Consider the following 13,329-nt stretch of genomic DNA (forward strand, 5'->3'; position numbering starts at 1 on the left):
GTTAGGCACACATTAGTCCTCAAAGTGATATCTTTGCTCTTCAACATTTTAAGGTGGTCTTTTGCAGCAGATTTTCCCAGTGCAGTATGTTGTTTAAGTTCTTGCCTGCTGCTCTTCATGAGCATTGATTGTAGATCCAACTAAAATGAAATCCTTGACAATTTCAATCTTTTCTCCATTTATCATGATGTCACTTATTGGTTCAGTCGTAAGGTTTTTGTTTTCTTTATGTTGAGGTAAGACTAGGCAATCTACTTCTGTGAAGATTTACCACCTCAGAAACCCAAAGTGGGTCACTATGAGTTGGAATCGGCTTGATGGCAGTGAGTTTTGGTTTTGGTTTTGGTTGTGTTGAGATATAATCCATACTGAAGGTTTTGAAGGTCTTTCATCTTCTTCAGTAACTGCTTCAAGTGCTCTTCGCTTTCAGCAAGCAAGGTTGTTTCATCTGCATATCACAGGTGGTTCGTAAGTCTTCCTCCAGTCCTAGTTATGTGCTCTTCTTCATGTAGTCCCAGTTTCTCAGATTATTTGCTCAGCACACAGATTGAATAACTGTGGTGAAAGGATACAGCCCTGATACATACCTTTCCTGATATTAAACCAAGCAGTATCCCCTTGTTCTGTTCAAACGTCTCCCTCTTGGTCTTTTGACAGGATCCTCTTGAGCACAATTAAATGTTCTGGATTGTCTACCTATAAGAAAATTATGAAAAGTTTTGCCAAATACTTTGCTTAAATTAAGATGCCTCTCCATCTGTGACCTATTCCTTTCCTAATAAACCATCTTCTTTCTGAAGGTCACCTTTAGTACCTCACCAGGAATCTCTATCCAGATTTTCCACCCAACATGAAGCAAATCATCCTCCCTTTCCCTTGTTCGTCCATATATTATCTTCTGATATTTTTCTCATTCTCCATGATTCCTTCTAACACTGAATTTCCAACAAAGTGTTCAGTCGCATCAGCATTTACGTAAATTAAAGTCTCAACCCACATTTATATTGAGGTCTCTGAATCATAAACATGGAAGGAACTTTGGTGGTATAGTGGTTAAGGCATTTGGCTGCTAACCAATAGGTCAGTGGTTTGAACCCACCAGCCACTCAATGAGAGAAAGATGAGCCAGTTTGCTTCTGTGAAGATCTGCAGCCTTGGAAACCCTACGGGGGTCACTATGAGTCACAATCGACTCAAAGACAGTAAGTTTGGTTTGGTTTTTATACCCACAAAAATAAATATTTTTTCATAGTGCTGCTTTCTCTTACTTGCAACCAGTATGCAGACCCACTTAAAAACCAGCATCAAATGTTTAAATAGGAGACTCATTCTGAGTTGTAAGACCACTAAAGAGCATCGTGTAAATGACATGTTTTTTTAAATGATGCATTGGATAGAAATGATTAACTGTGTAGACAACCTCTGTAACTGTTTGACCATCCAGATTGTCTTATTTGCATGCTGACCTCTGATCTGAAATGTTCAGTATTTTAAAGGTTGATGGAAGAGGAGACTATTTGCTCTGAATTCTGTAGTTACTGAGGAGGTAATTACCTGGAAGGAAATTTAAGCAGCTGTAGAAAATCCCACTAAGCATTCATTTATTTCTTTATCCAGATTACCATTAGCGAGAATGTCATTATTTATGTTCCTCCAGCTCCCGATAGTGGAAAAGATAAGAACCATTGCCCAGGCTGTCTATGGAGCCAAAGACATTGAACTTTCTCCTGAGGCACAGTCCAAAATAGATCGTTACACTCAACAGGTAAGCATTATGCCTTTGGGGAAAACACCTTAGGCTATTAAAATACTCACCTTAACTTGTTGTTGTTGTTGTTGTTAAGTGCTGTAGAGTGGGCCCTGACTCATAGCGGCCCGGCCCTGACTCATAGCGGCCCTTCCTTGGGTTTCCAAGGCAGAAGTAGATTGCCCAACTTTCCTTTCAAGGAGTGGCTGGTGGGTTTGAACTGCCAGCCTTCTGGTTAGCAGTCAAGTGCCTTAGGCACTACACCACCAGAGCTCCTACCTTGACTTGAGGGCTGCTGTACTCCTTACCAACAGAACTTTGCTTAATCTACTTTATGGTCAACAAAGATGTACCATCCTTGGGTAGAGGGCTAGTTTTCTTTAGAACATTATAGTGAGGGTAAATGTCCTGTTATACATACATCATTAAATTTTATGATTGTAAATGTATTTAATATCAGTGGTGTCCTGTTTGTAAGTGCCACTAAAATATGTGCTGTGTCGTCTGTAGGCTCCTCCCATTCAGCTACAAACATTGAAACTGTCCTCTGGTTTGCAGGTATGGAGTCAGATTTACATGACTTACAGTGTTTCCTCTTCACTGCAGGCCTCTCATTCCCCTAAAAATGTTAGTGTGGTCCCAGGTTAGGCAGATGGAGGAGCATGTGAAGAGGGAGTGTTTGGCTTTCTTTTCATACAGGTGGATTCTTGGTGTGTTACTGGGTTGCTCACCAAGTGAAGCTACATCCCCTCTGCCCGTAGGGAGTGACAAAGGCTATGTGTGATTCCTCGCCCTGAGTCCTCTCTAGTTCAGTAACAGTCATGTTCAGTGACTTCACTGCAGCCTGTGCAGCCTCCCCTCTCCAAAGGACTGGACTGCCCAATGCCCTACCCATTTTGACCTGATGAAATAGAAGTCATGGCTCTTTCAGGAAACTCATTATGAACATCATTAACCTCTTTTTTTTGTTTTTTAATTCCTCAACTCTAATCCTTTTTCATAATCATAATTTGACAACTTGTTAAATATCACCAGTGGCTATTAGGTTTCCCCCAGGTGTGATGAGATAGGAAACAGCTCATTCTTTCTTGCAATCTCCTACCTGTACTCATGGCTTGTTCTTTGAGGATTCCCAGAGCTGGTGCTGCATACTGCCATTGTTCTGTGGGGAGATTTTCACCCATATGCGGTGAGATGAGCAAGTAATATCAGTGTCTTGAATTTTTCATAAAACCATTTAAGGGCTGTCACTTATTCTAGTATTAGGTCCTTCCTTCTTCTAATCTTAAATGTTCTTGGATAAAATACATGGTGATAGTCCATGGCATATTGGTTAGTTTGTTATTATCCCTACTAGAAAAGGTTTTAAGTTAGCAAACCTATGTCAGTTCATAGAAATGATTTCAAAACTTGACCGATCTCTAAAATCCAGAGTTGTAGGCCCCATTTCTGAAGAGCATTTGTGATTGTCCCTTGTCAACTCTCATAACCTGACAGAGAGCTGGGGTTTCAAGGAAAGAAGGCCCCACCCCTCGTTGATTACACTCCAACATCTCCCAAATAGTTTGAAGTTGAATCATCAGAAATTCTACATGGATTGCCTCTGAAGATCCATTCCTTTCATCTCTGTGTGTGGAGGGAATCATCCTTGGAAGCTGTGTGTTGAGTAAGTGGCTGCAGTTCATTAGCACCGTGTCTCTAAGGGAGTACTGTGTGCCACTTAACCAGAAGCAGGCTTCAGGGACACTGTCCTTTTTGTGAGCTACTCCATGTGACTTCCTGCCCTGTCACCTTTGGGACTGTGGGTCAGGCATAGCCTTTGGTCCTTAAAAACAAGAAGCTTAAATAGTGACCTCATCTTAGGTCCTATAATGTAATCACAGATCAGATAGCCATGATTCATAAAGGAGCACAAAGGGGCCCTTTGCTGTGCGCCAGACTCCGAGAACGCATGGGCTGCGTGACTGCCAGCTGCATCACAGCCTCTCTCCACATTACCTTTCTGTGTCTTGGCTATTAATAGCTTTGGAAAGTGGTTGCTGCTGCTGCTGCTTTTACTGAAAATAGCCACCGTTTCCCCCAGACACGTGTGTGACACTGCCTTCTCTTAAGGAGAATCCCCAAGAGAAACAAGACACCCTCAACCTGCTGCTCCTTGGAGACAAATTTGTCCTCATTGTGCTCCGTGAACGAGCAGTGGCGAGCGGCGACTGTGGGCCTGGGTCTGGCCCGACATACTGCTGTCATAGAGATTGTGTAAGACGCCAGCCGTACAGGTGCAGGATGCGTGATACTCATCTCTGTGCATGTCTTTGCTTTGCTTTCCTGCAGGGATTTGGAAATTTGCCCATCTGCATGGCAAAGACGCATCTCTCGCTGTCTCACCAGCCTGACCAGAAAGGGGTGCCCAGGGGCTTCATTTTGCCTGTCAGTGACGTCCGGGCCAGCATAGGCGCGGGGTTCATTTACCCCCTGGTGGGAACGGTGAGTAACACTCCGTGGAAGCCTCGTGCGCTCCGCGCTGCCCTCGTGCTTCATCTCTTTAGGCTCCATATTCTTTCTAACTCCTGTTCTGGGAAGGAGTTGGGAATATTTGCTATTGTTCTAAATACCCTCTCCCACCAAAAACAACTCTTTGGTTGTGGTTTGGATGACTCAGGTGTGTGGTGATGTTTAGGTCAGGTAGGTATTCAGGGTCCCTAGAGTCGTGAAACCGATGCCCATCATAGGACGAGAAAGAGAGTAACGTGGGAAACCCCCACTGCCCTTTGTGACAGAGTGGCTCAGTGCTCCTCAGTCTTTCTCACACCACAGCACCCAAGGTGCCGCTGCTGCCCCACACGGGGAGGAAGTAGAGGTGACCGCTGGGAACCAGGACCCGCCCTGCTCCCCCTCGTCAGCACCGCAGGCGGGAGGCCCTGGCTGAGTGCGATAGAGAATCACAGGAATTGTCATTTTTGGGGTTTCTGTGATGGACCGCATGGCTACAGAGTGATGCTGTGATTTCACATTAGCCGTGGAGGGTGGGGAGTGAGCAGTGAAGGCGCGGCTTCTCATTGTGTATAATACTTCATGTATGAATCGCTTCCCCCAGGGAGGGCACCTCCCCCGTAACTGTAAATGACCTCAGTTTGACTTCTTGTCATGAGTGCAATCCCGGACTAGATTTAGGAGTCCTCCAAAAAAAAAAAAAAAACCGAAGAAGCTAAATCATTGTTATTTATTGCAAACCGATCCAAGCCCAACAGAGGACCTTATAATAGTGTTTCATGACTCTGTTGTTATGTAAATGAGCAGTGGTGGGTGAAAAGTACATCTTGACTTCTTCTGAACTCTTGCCATGAGCTTATTCTCCTTTCATCTGTAACAGGGCAGGGTGGTTTCAGTAAGAGTTTTTTTTTTTTTTTTAAAGTTCTTGCAGTGTGTGAGACACGGGGACACTAAAAAGACTGTCATGCAGAATAGGGTTGCATGGTGCTGCGGTATGTAGAGGGCACCGTGTTGGCATTCCTGGTGTCTGGAGCACAGCGAGTGCTGCTGATGGGGAGTGGTGTGGGAGAGAATCACGCTGCTTCCCAAGGCAGGACGTCCGAACTGGGGAAACTGCGAGTTCTATCTGACAGGCCTGAAAGTACATGATGGTCTCTTCCTGGGGTGGTCCAGCATGGCCGGAGCTGGATGGGGCAGGAGGGCTAAGGAGCGGGACTGGGCCAAGTTGTTAAGGATCTCAAATGTCATCTTAAGAAACTTGGATTGTATCCTGTAAACAGTGGGGAGTCACTATAGGGTGTGTTTTTTCTAAGAAGGAGTAGAAGAATGTGGTCTGATTTGTATTTGAGAAAAATAACTCTTGTAGCCATGTGGAGAATGATCAGAGGAAAGAAAACCAGGCTCAGAAAGACCAGTTACATGGGCTTTGAGGGTGAGGTCATCCACGTCGAAAGTTGGGACCGGGGCTGCTGAAGTAGATGTGGAGAGTCAAGGTGAATTTGAGACGTATTTTATAGGAAGCTGTGTGCACATGGGGATCAGAGAACGGGAGCGTTCCTCGCTTGGTGACCGATGGTGATGAATCATGGTACTATCCATCACGTGATGAACACAGGAGGAAGAGAGGTTGACAGAGCCAGGAATGAGTGGGGCCTGATCACAGGAAACTTGAAGGGTTAACAGGAGCTGTGAAAGAGGCTGTGGATCCATTAGAAATACAGCCGTGAAGCTCAGCAGAAAGGAACAGGAGGGAAGACCTTATGAATTCTGAACATGTAGGTAAATTCAGTCACTAAACAGTGGAAGAAGCCAAACGGACACCAAGAGAGCTGGGAAGAGAGTAAAGGACAGTATGTGTGGAAACACCGACACTTACGGAGCCATCCAGAGACCCTGAACGAACGGCCAAAGGCTGGCCTTCTGTTCCTTAGACTGCTCCAGCGATGGCAGACGGTCAGTAGAAGACAGTAGGCAGAGGCCATGGCTTCGGATAAGGGTTCAGGTGGGCAGTGCAGGCCCAGAGAGTCTAGACCTCCAGGAGGGGCAAAGAGGCCATGAGGGTCCTCAGGGAACATGAAAGACTGGGCATTCCAAGGAGAATTTTAGCCTCCTTCCTTTGTCCTGTCTTGTCCTATACAAATTCCAAATCCCACTGTAGTTTACCCAGTAAATTCATTCATTCATTTGGTCACTGTGCCTAAGGCACTGTGCTTCTTCCTAGGGGAATCCCCAAAATAAAGATATTTCTCCACTTCAGGCAGCATGTCATCTAGGAGAGATGGCTAGTCAGAAGTGGAAAGTGAATTTTATTGATACCTTAATTAGTTTCTGAGCATTAAGTGATTAAAAATCATAATTTAAAATTTTGGGGGGGTCATGGAACACATAGATAATATGAATCTTATTTCACCCCAACTGCCACCACCCCATCTACCACCTATAAAGACCAGAACCATTCTAGAAAATCAGAATGCTGTCCCCTTTGATCTGGAGTTGTTAGAGCTTGTCTGTGAACACCAATTGGTCCTTTGGTCCTTCATTCCTGACGGTCACTCTTTTACTTAGGACTTGTTACAGAGTGAATGCGGCTGACCCTTGCCATATGGCTGCAGGCTGGCCGGGTCTCCTGAAGCAAGCCCTGTGCTCAGAAGAGTCTCTAGGACCTGGCCGGGTCAGCACGTGCCCTGGGTGCCACTCGAGGGAGGGGCCCCCCTGAGCAGTTTCTATTCCCCATCACAATCTCTGTCACCAGCTGTGAGAGATCATTCTGTGAGTTACAACTAATTGCTGTAGGCGCTTGTGCTTGCGGGTGCTGTTATCTGTCTTCCCAGCGGAGGTCCTCCTGTGGTCACACGTCAGGGGGCAGCAGCCAGCATGACCTGCTGTGGTGAGAGCCTTCCGAAGCAATGGAGAGTGAGGAGCCGGGAAGGAAGTAGTGCCTGTCCGCGGCAATCCTGGAGGTCAGGAACCGGCTCTTGGAGGTGGTGACCCGCACTGTCGGCTTTCTATGACAGAGCAGGAAGCTGTGTGTGGATCAGGGCGGATGGCACCAGCGGAGAGGCCAGGATCTCCTAATAAGGGCTGCTGGTTATTTTCGTTTGACCCCATGCTAAGCCCACTGAGATGCCTCTAACATTCATCACCCATGTGGTGGATGTAGTATTGTAATTTCCTGCCGATATGACTGAGGGAGGGGGACTGGGAACCCTGGGGAGACTGACTCCGGCAGGAGAGAAAATTCTAGCACAATGAGTCCCTCTGGGTTTTCATCACTCAACACATGCTTATTTGACTGCCTTTAAAACATCTATTCATCTTTCCACTCAGAAAGAAAACCCAGACTGAGACCTTTAGATCAGAAAGGTTCTTGGTTCTTCTGCAGTGCTCATTCATGCGTTCAGCAAATAGTGAACACCTATGGTGGGCAAGGCTCCAGAAACCATGTGGGGCAATGAGAGCCAGTCTTTCCCTCAGAGGCCTTATGATAGATTTTATACATAAAAACAGCCGTACGGGTGCTGAAGCCTGTGGGTTTTTAGACGGGACAACTCCTCTGTAGGTAGCGTCCTCAAGGGAGGTGGGAGCCCTCTCCCACCTACTGTACTGGAAGATCTAAAAATGGGGGATCCCGGTACAAACAAGTCCCTCCTCAAACAGTGAACTTGCTGAGTACGAGAACGCGTGGCGTGAAGTGCCTTCCCTTCCCAGGCTTGCTCTCTGTTTATATACTTTTAGTCCCTGAGTGGTGCATTTGGCTTAGTACTGGATTCCGAACCAAAAGCTTGGCAGTTCAAGTCGACCGAGGGGCGCCTGGAAAGAAAGTCCCTGGCAGCCTGCTTCTGAAAGCACCACCCTGAAAACCCCATGAGGTGCCATTCTCTGTACACACGTGGTTGCCGTAGTCAGAATCCACAGGGTGGCAAATGGTTTGGGTTTGGTAGTTCATCTTTACCCTGAATCTTTGGAGCAGTGGGAGAATTCTTGCCTTCCATACAGATGACCCAGGTTCAGTTCCCATCCAGTCCACTTCGCAGATTGCACGTCAGTGAAGGGTTGACTATCGTGGTGCTGAACAGGTCTCCGCAGAGTGTCCACACTAAGATGGACTAGGAAGGCCTGGTGCACTGCCAGAAGTCAGTGGATGAAAACTGTGGATCTCAGTGGCCCAGCGGGGGTGGCACGGGGCCTGGCAGCGGCACCTGAACAGTCTTGTGCGAGAAAAAAATAATGAATTTTAGGAGGTCTTTGTCTTGGGATCACATTTTTGGATGTGGTCTTTGTTTCTAATTTACAAGACTCCTTTGGCAAAAATTTCATAAAATTAAAAATATAATACACAAGCAAAACACGAGAAATGAAATTTTGAACAACCAAAGTCTTAACAGTGAGCACTAAAAATATGAGTAATTCTTTTTCCGCTTTCTGCACTGAGTACACACTAGCTTTATAATATGGAAATACAATAAATGGGCAATGATAACCTAAAAAACACTGCAAGAGAGTTGGGGAACACTGCTAGATAATTGCAAGAGAGTTGGGGAACACTCGTAGGACACATGGAACCAGGCTCAACGTGTCCCTTTACCCAGCCCAGCTCTTCTGCTGCGTTTTAACACCTGAAAAGTTGGACAGTGAAGAAAAAGGATATAAGATCTAGAATGTCCCTGTAAGAACCACCCTCCTGAGTATGGTTTGTCTGTTGTTGTTGTTGTTGTTGTGATGTGCCGTCGAGTCGGCCCCAACTCATAGCAACCCCTCCTTGGGTTTCCGAGGCAGTATCACTATGGAAGTAGGATTGCCCAACCTTCCTTCCGAGGAGTGGCTGGTGGGTTTGAACCGCCAGCCGTCTGGTTAGCAGGCAAGTGTCTTAGCCACTATGCTACCAGAGCTCCCATGGTTTGTCTAGGTCTGTCTAATGTTTGCTAGCCGTAAAGTGTGCTAAGGAAATGCAAAATTCCCTTCTATCTACTTGTTCCCTGGCTGTTCCTGCCCACTTTTGGGGATGAGTAACTGCTTTCTTTTCACAGGGCTTTCTGAAACAATGATACATTTCAAAACAGTTGGCACAGAGCTGCATTCTGCCAGTGGGAATTCCCAGCAGAAGTACATTTGAAGTTGTTTTTGATTTTTGGTATTGGACTGTTTTCCTTTGATATCAAGTTGAAGTCATGAGCAAGCCTCTTGAGGAACTTAGAACATGAGCTCTTTCTAGACAAGCATAGGGCGTCAAGTTATGACCTGGCCATTTATGATAAGAATCTGGGCAAGAGTCTTGGCGTTAACAGTCTCGTCTCACAATTCACCAGAAGGAAGTAAGGTATCCTATGGTGTTTTTATGGCAGTAGGTACCCTGAGCGCATGTCTTGGGGGCAGGGTGTCTGCTGGAACTAGAGGAGGTAGGCTGTTAGTGCTTAGTCTCCAAACCACTGAGGATGTAGACACTTCTGGCTGGGGCACTATCAGAACCCTGGGTCAGAGCCTGCTTATCCCTGTGAAGTTCCTTCCTTCTCTCTTCCTACATCCTTTCCTCCATCTCAGTCCCTGTGCCATTTCTGGGGCAAAGTATCTGTGATAAGTGGGGCACTGTTGTCCTCAGCTGCCACGGATCAGCTCCGACTCACAGGAACCTTATGTACAGCAGAACAAAATGTCACCTGGTCCTGTGCCACCTCCATGAGCTTTGATGCATTTGAGCCCAGTGTTGAAGTTACTGTGTCAGTCCTGGTGGTTGAGGGTTTCTTTCCTTTTTGCTGACCCTCGACTTCCTCAGCCATGGTGTTCTCATATGGAGGTGTTCTCATTCCTCCTGTTGTGATTTGACTGGACCCATTACACTGTGGAAGTGTTTCCAGGGAAAAGGCATCAGAAGGATCACCAACAAAGCCAGTAGTTTTATTATCCCTGGGAGGTGTAAATGGGTAATATACTCAACTACTAACCAAAAGGTTGGAGTTCAAGTCCACCCAGAGACATCTGGAAGAAATGCCTGGTAATCTACTTCCGAAAGAAAATCAAGCTTCACCCCCATGGGTCAACTTTCGGCCAAAAGATAGGCAGGTAGACAGCAACACCAGGAAGGTGTGCACTTGTTAGAATAATCAGCCACACAAGATCAAAAGCATTTGCCCAAAGGTAACGCTGAGAAGTCAGGAAAGAGTAGGAACCAAGGATGAAGGGAAATGTTAAACACAGGAAGTGGGAAGGGTGCTGTTACATTGTGGGGATTACAATCAGTGACACAGAACAAAATTTGTATGAGTTGTTGAATGGAAAACCGATCTGCTCTGTGAACTTTCACCCAAATCACAATAAGAAATTTTAAAATCCACCGCTATGTGGAGCACAGTTCTACTCTGATACACACGGGGTTGCCTTGAGTCACAGTCAACGTGGCAGCTGACTTTGCCATGGCTTCTATCTCCCCTCTCTGTGACCCTGGCCCGGCCACATCACTAACCCAGGTGCACCACTGACATCATTGCTCAGTCGACTGTGGAAAGCAGGAAACTGCTGGCGCGTGCTTGGGAAGTCGGTGATGTCATTCACAACTAATGCTGGGTGGAGAGTTACTGGACTGGGGGGAATCAGAGCGCTGCGGCCCCACCCAGCAGAGTCCTTGCCCTTACGTCCGTTCTCACGTTTCAGTTAAGCTCACTTTGTTTTCTGTTCTGCTCCCTGTGCTCTAAAAGTATGTGCAGAATGTTTAGTTTCCTGTGGATCTGATTCAGGTCAGTGATGATGTTATTTCCAAGCTCAGCGTGGGGATCTTTTTTCTCCTCTCTGCACCAGTCCTACTTCGGGATTTGTGGTCATAAACTTATTTCACTTGGTTAGGCGTGGAGGTGAATGAATTCAGACCTTGTGGAAAGAAGTGATGAAGTGAAGGAGCTGGACAGAAGATTGATCTCAAAGGGTTGCTCGAGAAGACAGAATAAAGTATTGGATTGAAATGTGCAAAAACCTAGAGTTACCAAAGGTAAGAACACGCCTGGCATGTATCAGGCTGAAAGAACTAAAGAAAAACTTCAAGCCTTGAGTTGCAATATTGAAGAATTCTAAGGACAAAAAATTGAAAAATGCAGAAAGCATCAAAAGAAGATGGAAGGAATATACAGAACCACTGTACCAAAAGGAATTAGTCGACATTGAACCATTTCAGGAGGTAGCATATCATCAAGAACCAGTGGTACTAAAGAAAGAAGTCCAAGCTGCACTGAATCCATTGGTGAAAAACCTGGCTTCAGGAAATGATGGGACACTGATTGAGATGTTTCAACAAACGGATGCAATGCTGAAAGCGATCACGCATCTATGCCAAGAAATTTGGAAGACCTGGCCAACAGACTGGAAGAGATCCATATGACATGCCTATTCCAAAGAAGGGGATCCATGGAAGGTGGAAAGTATCAAACAGTATCATTAATATATATGCAATAAAATGATGCTGAAGGTAAATCAAAAATGGTTGCAGAAGTTCATTGACAAGAAACTGCCAGAAATTCAAGCTGGATTCAGAAGAGGCCATGGAACTGGGGATATATCATTGCTGATGTCAGATGGATCTTACCTGAAAGCAGAAAATACCAGGAAGATGTTTATTTGTGTTTTATTGAGTGTGCAAAGGCATTAGACTATGTGGATCATAACAAATTATTAATAATATTATGAAGATTGAGAATTCGAAAACACTTAATTGTGCTCATTCAGAACATGTACATAGACCAAGAGTCAGTAATTCAAATAGAACAAGGGAATTCTGCATGTTTTAAAGTTAGGAAAGGTTTGTGTTAGGATTGTATCCTTTCATCACACTTATTCAATCCATGTGCTAAGTAATCAACACCCCTGGAAGCAGCAGTCAAGAAATCAAGCAACATATTACATTGGACAAATCTGCTACAAAAGACCTCTTTAAAATGTTATAAAGCATTGATGTCACATTGAGGATTTAGATGTAGCGCAGCGCCTAAGGCACTTGACTGCTACCAGAAGGCTGGTGGTTCAAACCCACCAGCCACTCCTTGGAAGGAAGATGGGGCAATCTACTTCAGTAGTGATACTGCCTCGGAAACCCAAGGAGGGGTCTCTATGAGTCAGGTACGACTCGACGGCACATAACAACAACAATGAAACCCAAACCATGGTATTCTCACTAGCCTCATTTGCATATGAAAGCTGGACACTAAGCAAGGAAGATTGCAGAAGAATTGATGCCTTTGTATTATGATGGTGAAGAATATTGAGTATTCCATGGACTGCCAGAAACAAGCAAATCTGTCTTGGGGGAAGGTTGGCCAGAATGTTCCTTCGAAGTAAAGATGGCGAGACCTTGTCTCTTGTGTTTGGACATGTTATCAGGAGAGACCAGTTCCTGCAGAAGGGCATTATGCTTGGTAAAGTCAGAGAGAAAGAAGACGGCCCTTAGTGAGATGCATTCATATCATGGCTGCAACAGTGGGCTCAGCCATTTGTGAGAATGGCCCAGGACTGGGCAGCTCCGTTCTGTTGTATGTAGGGTCGCTATGAGTCAGAATCAACTCAGTGGTACCTAACAGTAATAACAGGTTTATGTCACTCAAATTTCTCCCCACATTTTCCAGACATTTATGGTCAGTTACATAGTGAAAAGATTAAACAGCCCCTCCCCACCATGCACTTTAAATGAGATGTATGAACAGTGGAGAGTTCATAATGTGTGATCCCATGGAACCCCATTAGTGCCAGCATGTCCACCCAGAGTTCTCTAGTGAGTGTCTTGTGCTTGGGTACCGTCAACTTGTACCAACTTACGGTAACTCTATGTATCAGAGTACAACGAGTACAACTGCCCAAGAGATTTCTCAGCTGAAACATTTACTGCAGCAGACCATTGGATCTTTCTTCTGTGGAACCACTAGGTGGGTTCGAAATGCCAGCCTTTTGGTTAGCAGCCAGATGCTTAACTGTTTGCAGCCTATTTCCCATGAAATCACCCCTTGCCTTCCTTTCTCCTTTCGCTCTCCACTTTGCCTCCTTTCCCACTGCTACCCCCACATGTCCATGAAGAACTTCAGCTTCTTTTACAAAAGTGTCTCCTGTGCCATTGGCCCTGA

The 13,329-nt window shown here is 45.5% G+C and overlaps 1 protein-coding gene across 1 annotated transcript in view; it reads left to right on the top strand.

Annotated features, from left to right (window-relative positions):
• The window catches only part of MTHFD1L (methylenetetrahydrofolate dehydrogenase (NADP+ dependent) 1 like), a 280,830-nt gene that overhangs the window by 208,228 nt on the left and 59,273 nt on the right, over window positions 1–13,329 (top strand). Inside the window, exons 24-25 of the mRNA XM_007943227.1 lie at window positions 1,658–1,765; window positions 4,079–4,231. Coding sequence (XP_007941418.1) covers window positions 1,658–1,765; window positions 4,079–4,231 — 261 coding nt within the window. The remainder of the gene's footprint in view (window positions 1–1,657; window positions 1,766–4,078; window positions 4,232–13,329) is intronic.

Source organism: Orycteropus afer, unplaced genomic scaffold (genome assembly GCF_000298275.1).
Source record: "Orycteropus afer afer isolate SDZICR_OR568_19922 unplaced genomic scaffold, OryAfe1.0 scaffold00101, whole genome shotgun sequence".
In the NCBI taxonomy this organism is placed as follows: Eukaryota; Metazoa; Chordata; class Mammalia; order Tubulidentata; family Orycteropodidae; genus Orycteropus; species Orycteropus afer.